Source organism: Macrosteles quadrilineatus, unplaced genomic scaffold (assembly GCF_028750875.1).
Source record: "Macrosteles quadrilineatus isolate MER2022 unplaced genomic scaffold, UCM_ALF_1.0 Scaffold_3__2_contigs__length_128488019, whole genome shotgun sequence".
Classification (NCBI taxonomy): Eukaryota; Metazoa; Arthropoda; class Insecta; order Hemiptera; family Cicadellidae; genus Macrosteles; species Macrosteles quadrilineatus.
The window spans coordinates 3,494,402-3,503,897 of record NW_026542596.1 but is presented as its reverse complement, the minus strand read 5'-3'; the positions used below and the strand labels follow the sequence as shown (position 1 = coordinate 3,503,897).

Here is a 9,496-nt window from a genome sequence, read left to right as displayed (position 1 = left end):
ACCCCATGGAGTGGCTCTGTAGTTCCCCATGTTAACCTTATGAGTATTCATATTTAAAGGGAATTAAAGAATTTAGTCAGCTGTTACAACTAAAAAAGTTGGTTCTATGATATGCAAAAGCATTAAAATTAAAGTTATAAGATTTACCAACAGGGTGCAGCACTATATTTTTTTGCATTTATGAAAACAGCTGTACAGCTGTGTGTATGAAACTGTGATACGCAATGGGAACTAACTGTCAAAGTAGGATTGTTAACAGTTTATGTTTTTAATTTCATGAATAACTTGTGATAATTTGGGAATTTTTGATAATTTATTTTTCTCTATTGTTTAGGTGAAGTGGTAGCACATTATGGCTATGGTAGATGTGTACTATTATAAAATACTGTAAATTCAAAGAAGCAAATTCTATCAAACTGTGTCCTCCCTCATTGCAAACGCAAAGCTTTAGTATAACTGACTATTAGTGTGTTGTTCGTCAATTTTAAGACTAAACCTGATTTTAATTTGACAATATTGTCTCTGTGCTAACTACAATAATTAAGATGGAGCGATAACACCGCTATATCTCAGCTATATCGCTATGTTATCTCTGACCGGAGTCAAACGCATCAAAGTCGTTCGCGCCAAACTATATTTTGTAAAACTATTATTTAACGTTCTCGCATGTAAACCATAAACCTTTCATATAGACTAAAGCAGAATGGTCTGGAGTTTGTGCCCCCTGATCTTCAGTCTGTGTACCGTCCCACTAGTTGACTCCCTGAAGTACCCTTTCCCTCGCTACCCAAAAGCCCGGGATAACCTCACGGCGGTGGTTCTGGTGGCTGATGGGTCCGAGGAACTGGAAGCGGTTTCTGTCGTAGAGCTTCTTCGGAGGGCTGGGGTGAGTTCTTCCGTAATCAAATATCAGGACTATAAGAAATGGGTCAAGGGCAATATGACTGGTCCGATCAGCTGATCTGTGAAATGATTGAAGTATCGCAGTTGTGGGTGATTGACCTTAGACGATTATTTATTGTTATGGACATAATCGGTTTAAAAATACCCAATGTATGAAAGTGAATGAAAGGGCTCAAGTTCTGAAAGTATTTTAATAAGAAAGAATAATTGATAAGGTAAATAATAAAAATGTTTTTTATAAAGTAGTAGATTGATAGTGTTCGAATAGGAAAACTAACGAAACTTTTTTACCTGGTGAGATGGGTCGAGCCCCTCCATAGCCTACACAAATGTCAGGACTAGTACCGCTCTAAGAGATGGGTTAAGGGCAATATGACTGGCCCGATCAGCTGATATTTTAATTGACTGAACAGTGAATACATATTGCAAAATGAATCGGTTGTGTGTAATTGACCTTGAAAGTATATATTTGTGTAAACAGGTTTGAAGGGTCTTGAAATGGTTTGAGTGAGACTGGATTAGTTAGTTAGTTAACTAATAACGGATTCTATAAGACATTTATTTGGTGAAAAGTGTCACACACAATAAAATCCATCGTTACTCATCATGTTACCTGTGAATTCACTCATGAACCTCGATGTTATTAGCTAATGGTTTACCTGAACTCAACACTTAAACCCAATTCATAAGTATTAATAAAGACGTGTCTGAGGGCTGAACAATGTGTTGCATTTTGTAAAAATGTTACAAGAAGAAAAGTAAAAAAAAAGAAAAGCTAGATAAGGTATTTTTTTTTTATAGCCCGCAATTTCTTATTCCTAAAACTTATTAGATTCTCAAAATATTTTCATGATTTACGGGATGAAGTTATTAGATTGGAATGAAAAATGTATCGCCTATTGCCCAGAACAGTAACACGTATTATTTATTTCTGGTATGTCACAGAGTATAACATTTAAATATAAATAGTTAGTTATCTAGTTAGTTATAAGTTAGTTTTTAAATGATTTGTATTCTTAACTTCTGCTATTGTAAATAGCTTCCCTGTCCAGTTCGGGGTATATCCTTTACTAAACACATGTTTATACTTGGAAATTCTTACGCTATCACCCACCTTATATCTTGGCTTTTTAACTTGCACTTTAAAAGTCAACCGCTCATGCACATATTTACTGTTCTTAACACTTGGTTAGGCTTCATTCCTATAGATCTATGCACCTTATTATTATATTTTCCAATTAACTTTGGAAGTAAACCCAACAATTTATAACTCCCCTGAGAACTAAATTCTCTATACAGGGTGAATAAAAAGTCAAGACCCCCCCCCTCTAATATTTTTCCTAGTAAATATACAGAGATATCCTTTTGGTAGTCGAGCAATCTTAGCAGGAAGTTTCATTTTATCATTTTGAAATTTTTGAGGGTCCCCCAAAAGGGGGGATTTGGGGGGCAACTCAAATATTTTAAATGTAAACCCCTTCAAGTGACACCTCATTTTGAAGTGTTTACAAAAACTTAAAGAATGGTGAAAACTAGAGGTCGCTATCTCTTCTCTATCCAAAATGGTAGCCCGTCAAATGTTGTGGAAAATCAATGGTAAAATTGTTAATATTGGCTGCCATTTTGGATAGAGGAGAGATAGCGACCTCTAGTTTTCTCCATTCTTTAAGTTTTTGTAATTACTTCAAAATGAGGTGTCACTTGAAGGGGGTTTACATTTAAAATATTTGAGTTGCCCCCCAAATCCCCCCTTTTGGGGGGACCCTCAAAAATTTCAAAATGATAAAATGAAACTTCCTGCTAAGATTGCTCGACTACCAAAAGGATATCTCTGTATATTTACTAGGAAAAATATTAGAGGGGGGGGGGTCTTGACTTTTTATTCACCCTGTATAACCATTTCTTTAAAGTTCTCTGAAACCTCTCCACAATTAGTTGTAGAAAAAGTGTGATAGTGATTAATATTTAATTTTTTCATTAGTTTGCTAAAATATTGATTACAAAATTATTTTCCATTGTCAGATTGAATGTTTTTAACCCCCTTTGGTAGAATGGTTTTAATGGCTTCTGTAACCACCAACCCTGTCTTATTCTTTAGTGGAGCAGCATAAACTTTTTTAGAAAATGTATCTATTAAAGTTAAAATATATTTATTGCCAGATTTTTAACCATTTTGCCATATCTCAAATAGTTTTCGAGATAAGTATTTTAAAACAATATTATGGACTTTAAAAATGTCAAGGTGTGCAAAAATATCAAAAAGTCTGGACTTTGAAAATTTTCGTGATAACTGTTATTTGTACCCATATAAAATAATGTTAAATTTTTGGGAATTTTTGATTTTTTATGTTGTAATATTGTTTGTAATCAAAAGTTGACACCCGCTATGTGTGCCAAAATTTCAACCGTTTTGCCATATCTCAAGCCGTTTTCGAGATATAAGCATTTTAAAACAATAGAATTGTGCTATTGTCACCGTTGCCTAGCAACTATTTATTTTTATTTTTGATGATTCCTCAAATTATTTCTTCACACAACCTTAAATTCGTAGTTGTGTTGACTATCAGTGTGCATTATTATAGTGGTGAATAGTGGTAATAGGATATAGTGTGGTGAAAAATAGCGTTCGTACCGCGGACCGGAATGGTTTTGCAGGCTCTCGATCGATTTAAGTTCTCGACTTCGTCTCGAACTTAAAAAACTATCTCTAGCCAACAAAACCCCTAGGTACGAAATATACTATTTTCTATGGAGGACTACACATTCTATATAACAACTATATTAGCCTTGTGAGGTCTGTAATTTTTGGTATCGATTACTAGAAAGTTTAACTACAACTAGAGAACCTGGCGCACGAAATCGTGCGCAATTTAGACAGAGGAGAAGAAGGATTTGTATTAATTTTTTTTATTTGGTGTTTTCTCGTTTCTTGGTTTTGTTGCTAAAGCTGGTGATGGTAAAAGGCCTAATTGAGTTCGCAGTTTACCTGCCGTTTTTTGCAGTTTGTTTTGTGAAAGTCAGTAAAAGATTCTCTTTTGATTAATTGATGATAACCTAAATAATAAACCAAACCCCCCTCGTTCCCACCACCACCTCTGGCTGAAGTCTGGGACTTATTTTCCGTGAAAACTCTTCTCTGCATACTCAAATGTTTACTTTAAAATCTTTCAATCCTAACATCCTTACCCTAGAACTTGCATCCGTAAAGCATTGCTAGCTTAACACCCTTTGTACAGCGTCCATCAAATGCTTCCCATTCATGCTTCTATTTTCTCTGGCATGACCTGATAATTTTATGAAGACTCCTTTCATTTTTTTGTACATTTCCTCCACATGTTTTTAAAATTGATTTCTTTACCTTCCTTAATCAAGCCTTACGACAAATCAAGATTCCTGTTTAACACAATAATGAATTGTGTTTTCCAGAATCTTTGGGACCCACCCTTCCTAACTTCAGATATAATCAAATATTCTTTTTGGAGGTGAAAGACATGTTTAAAACTAATATCAATAACTTCAGATCATTATTCTTGTACACTTATCATAAATACAGAAGAATGTATATGCCATCTCTTACAATAGATAAAATTACATAAAATATATTGTTCCTTGGATATTGATATTCTCCACTCATTAAATATAATCATTTTATTTTTAGTTTCAGTAAAACAAGAGATCTTAAAAATCACAAAAATTACGTGTTCATTACGTGTAAATTCACTGAACCCTATAATAACGTTAATAACGTGTTTTGCAGTGAAACACCAATTAATTGTAAAAAATAACAGTGTACATTTTTATCTCATCAAAATCTTTGTCATGTTTCCATTAATTTCAATTTGAGTATAACCAGCTGTTTCAAATATTAGTGTAAATTTCAAAGTATTCATCTGTTCAAATGTAAACAAACATTTTCTCCATAAGGATAACATGGTAACTTTGAAGGCCACTGGGGCAGAGCCCTGATGGAATTTCAAAGATTTTTTGATAGATGGCAAATCTACGTGCTACACCCTCTCCAACGACACCTCAAACTTGGTAGCAGCTTCAAAACAATTATGACAAAAATATGCCTAGCGTATTAAATATATAGATTAGATACGCAATTTACAGAAGTTTTATAGATCAGGACGACAGTCGCCGGTGTAGCTGGAGCGGATCCGGTTACATGCAAGTACGGCATGGTGCTGACTCCTGACTGTAGTCTCGCCGAGGCTCTCACCAGAGGTCTCTACGACGCCGTCGTCATCCCTGGGGGCGAGGAAGCGGCTAACTACATGTCTCAGGTACGATAGAGAGTCTAGACTAGAGCACATATAGAGTCATTACCTTAAGTTCAAGTACTGAGACTTATCGTCTAAGCTCTAAAGAAGGTCCACGGAGTAGAGGAGTAGAGTATGATTTAGGGACGACTCCTCAGGGTAAGTACTGATCCTTGAAACTATTCATATTTATTTTTATTTATTTACTTCGAATATCTACCAAATCCTAAGAGGACATCTGAAGCGCGAGGTTTTCATATTCGTTTTGTGTTGGCAACGTTTGAGTACACTGATCTGGACCAATAAATAGTATTTTCTATTTCCCAAAATGTACTTAATATTTTACAATACCATTTGTATGTTTACTTACGGTATCAGAATCAATTATGACGTGAACTATCAAATTGTTTGGACTGCAGAATGTTTTGATTTAAATTACTTATTATGATTTTGTTTGTTTTTCAGTCTGAAGAAGTTGGTCAACTACTTTTGAATCACGAAAAAGAAGAATGCTATTTTGGAGCTCTGTCTGCGGGTATCTAAATGTCACTCACACGTAAACTTATGATATATTTTCATCTACTCTAAATTGTTAGTGGAAAAAATAGGATGCTATTTTAGAGCTCTGTCTGCGTGTATTTAAATGTCACTTACACGTAAACTTATTATTATTTTTATCTACTCTAAATTATTAGTGGAAAAAGGAAAATGCTATTTTAGAGCTCTACCTGCGGGTATTTAAATGTCACTCACACGTAAACTTATGATTTATTTTCACCTACTTTGCCAGTCAATAATTATTAAAACAACACTTATTGTTGTTCGTTACGATATTGTTTTTGTTAAGATTTGCAAGTTGATGTGCTTATATAGACTAAATAATGAACTGTTACAGGACCACTAGTGTTGAATGCTCACAACATCAAATACCTGTGTAGACTGACCTCAGCCCCGGAGTACATGGAGAAGCTACATACACACTACTCATACTATAGCCATGAAGACACTATTGTTGACGGTAGGCAAGGAAACCCATATCCTACAGCGTCATTAAGTTAGTATCCTTCATCTGATTGTACGACAAGATGACTATTTTCAATTATGTCTACTGGTTTTTAAATTAAAGTTGAATAAGGGGAGATATGTATACGCACAGTAGGATTATAATTGTAATCTTAGCATTATTAGAAACTAAAGTTCCTTTTTTGTTTAGTTTGATTGCTATTATAAAATATACAGGTTGATCCAAAAAAGGCTCTCATCTAAACTGCTGCTTTAACTTAACTTCTATTTTAAAGGACATCACTCCACAACAATGTTCAGGAAAGGTTGAAAACATGCAAAGACGAATGGAATACGTAATAAACAATGGTGGAAAACATGTAGAGCACATAGTTTGAAGATAGAGTAAGTTTGTACAGCTACATAATAATTAATTGCCGTGAATTGTAGAGTAGCTTTTTGGGCCACTTTGTATATTGTCATAGTACTCTATTTCTTTGTAGGATTTTGTAATTTTTTTATTTATATACGTTTATATTCTATGTTGGGAAGGTGACAGTTTGATATTCAAAAATAACGTATTTTAGAAGTTCTGAATTGTTGTGTCTTGATTCAGTTTCTGGAAGGTTCTGACATTTCTATCAAAGAAGAATAATTTCTAATTTGCTCTTGTTATTCTTGTTCCAGTGTCAGCGCGAGTAGTGACGGGTCGCTACCCTGGGAGAGCCTTCGAGTTCGTCTTATCTCTTATCAACCACGTGGCTGACCTTGAGACAGCCAACAAAGTCTCCTATGACATCCTCCCCTACACTATGGTCTAGACCGTCAACTATCAGACACATAGCTAGCTAGCCTTGAGACAGACAACAAATACTCCTATGACATCCTCCCCTACACTATGGTCTAGACCGTCAACTATCAGACACATAGCTAGCTAGCCTTGAGACAGACAACAAATACTCCTATGACATCCTCCCCTACACTATGGTCTAGACCGTCAACTATCAGACACATAGCTAGCTAGCCTTGAGACAGACAACAAATACTCCTATGACATCCTCCCCTACACTATGGTCTAGACCGTCAACTATCAGACACATAGCTAGCTAGCCTTGAGACAGACAACAAATACTCCTATGACATCCTCCCCTACACTATGGTCTAGACCGTCAACTATCAGACACATAGCTAGCTAGCCTTGAGACAGACAACAAATACTCATATGACATCCTCCCCTACACTATGGTCTAGACCGTCAACTATCAGACACATAGCTAGCTAGCCTTGAGACAGACAACAAATACTCCTATGACATCCTCCCCTACACTATGGTCTAGACCGTCAACTATCAGACACATAGCTAGCTAGCCTTGAGACAGACAACAAATACTCCTATGACATCCTCCCCTACACTATGGTCTAGACCGTCAACTATCAGACACATAGCTAGCTAGCCTTGAGACAGACAACAAATACTCCTATGACATCCTCCCCTACACTATGGTCTAGACCGTCAACTATCAGACACATAGCTAGCTAGCCTTGAGACAGACAACAAATACTCCTATGACATCCTCCCCTACACTATGGTCTAGACCGTCAACTATCAGACACATAGCTAGCTAGCCTTGAGACAGACAGCAACTACTCCTATGACATCCTCCCCTACACTATGGTCTAGACCGTCAACTATCAGACACATAGCTAGCTAGCCTTGAGACAGACAACAAATACTCCTATGACATCCTCCCCTACACTATGGTCTAGACCGTCAACTATCAGACACATAGCTAGCTAGCCTTGAGACAGACAACAAATACTCCTATGACATCCTCCCCTACACTATGGTCTAGACCGTCAACTATCAGACACATAGCTAGCTAGCCTTGAGACAGACAACAAATACTCATATGACATCCTCCCCTACACTATGGTCTAGACCGTCAACTATCAGACACATAGCTAACTAGCCTTGAGACAGACAACAAATACTCATATGACATCCTCCCCTACACTATGGTCTAGACCGTCAACTATCAGACACATAGCTAGCTAGCCTTGAGACAGACAACAAATACTCCTATGACATCCTCCCCTACACTATGGTCTAGACCGTCAACTATCATACACATAGCTAGCTAGCCTTGAGACTGACAACAAATACTCCTATGACATCCTCCCCTACACTATGGTCTAGACCGTCAACTATCAGACACATAGCTAGCTAGCCTTGAGACAGACAACAAATACTCCTGTGACATCCTCCCCTACACTATGGTCTAGACCGTCAACTATCAGACACATAGCTGGCTAGCCTTGAGACAGACAACAAATACTCCTATGACATCCTCCCCTACACTATGGTCTAGACCGTCAACTATCAGACACATAGCTAGCTAGCCTTGAGACAGACAACAAATACTCCTGTGACATCCTCCCCTACACTATGGTCTAGACCGTCAACTATCAGACACATAGCTAGCTAGCCTTGAGACAGACAACAAATACTCCTATGACATCCTCCCCTACACTATGGTCTAGACCGTCAACTATCAGACACATAGCTAGCTAGCCTTGAGACAGACAACAAATACTCCTGTGACATCCTCCCCTACACTATGGTCTAGACCGTCAACTATCAGACACATAGCTGGCTAGCCTTGAGACAGACAACAAATACTCCTATGACATCCTCCCCTACACTATGGTCTAGACCGTCAACTACCAGACACATAGCTAGCTAGCCTTGAGACAGACAACAAATACTCCTATGACATCCTCCCCTACACTATGGTCTAGACCGTCAACTATCAGACACATAGCTGGCTAGTCTTGAGACAGACAACAAATACTCCTATGACATCCTCCCCTACACTATGGTCTAGACCGTCAACTATCAGACACATAGCTGGCTAGTCTTGAGACAGACAACAAATACTCCTATGACATCCTCCCCTACACTATGGTCTAGACCGTCAACTATCAGACACATAGCTGGCTAGCCTTGAGACAGACAACAAATACTCCTATGACATCCTCCCCTACACTATGGTCTAGCTAGACCGTCAACTATCAGACACATAGCTAGCTAGCCTTGAGACAGACAACAAATACTCCTATGACATCCTCCCCTACACTATGGTCTAGACCGTCAACTATCAGACACATAGCTAGCTAGCCTTGAGACAGACAACAAATACTCCTATGACATCCTCCCCTACACTATGGTCTAGACCGTCAACTATCAGACACATAGCTGGCTAGCCTTGAGACAGACAACAAATACTCCTATGACATCCTCCCCTACACTATTGTCTAGACCGTCAACT

At 37.5% G+C, this 9,496-nt stretch overlaps 1 protein-coding gene across 1 annotated transcript; it reads left to right on the top strand.

Annotated features, from left to right (window-relative positions):
- The first annotated feature begins 596 nt into the window (after nt 1-596).
- On the top strand, nt 597-7,077 carry LOC128990978 (Parkinson disease protein 7 homolog). Its single transcript, XM_054413667.1, has 5 exons — nt 597-886; nt 5,028-5,189; nt 5,631-5,700; nt 6,061-6,183; nt 6,855-7,077. Exons 1-5 carry the CDS (start codon nt 704-706, stop codon nt 6,986-6,988), a joined length of 672 nt encoding a protein of 223 aa, XP_054269642.1. The 5' UTR covers nt 597-703; the 3' UTR covers nt 6,989-7,077.
- Nucleotides 7,078-9,496: the final 2,419 nt, after the last annotated feature.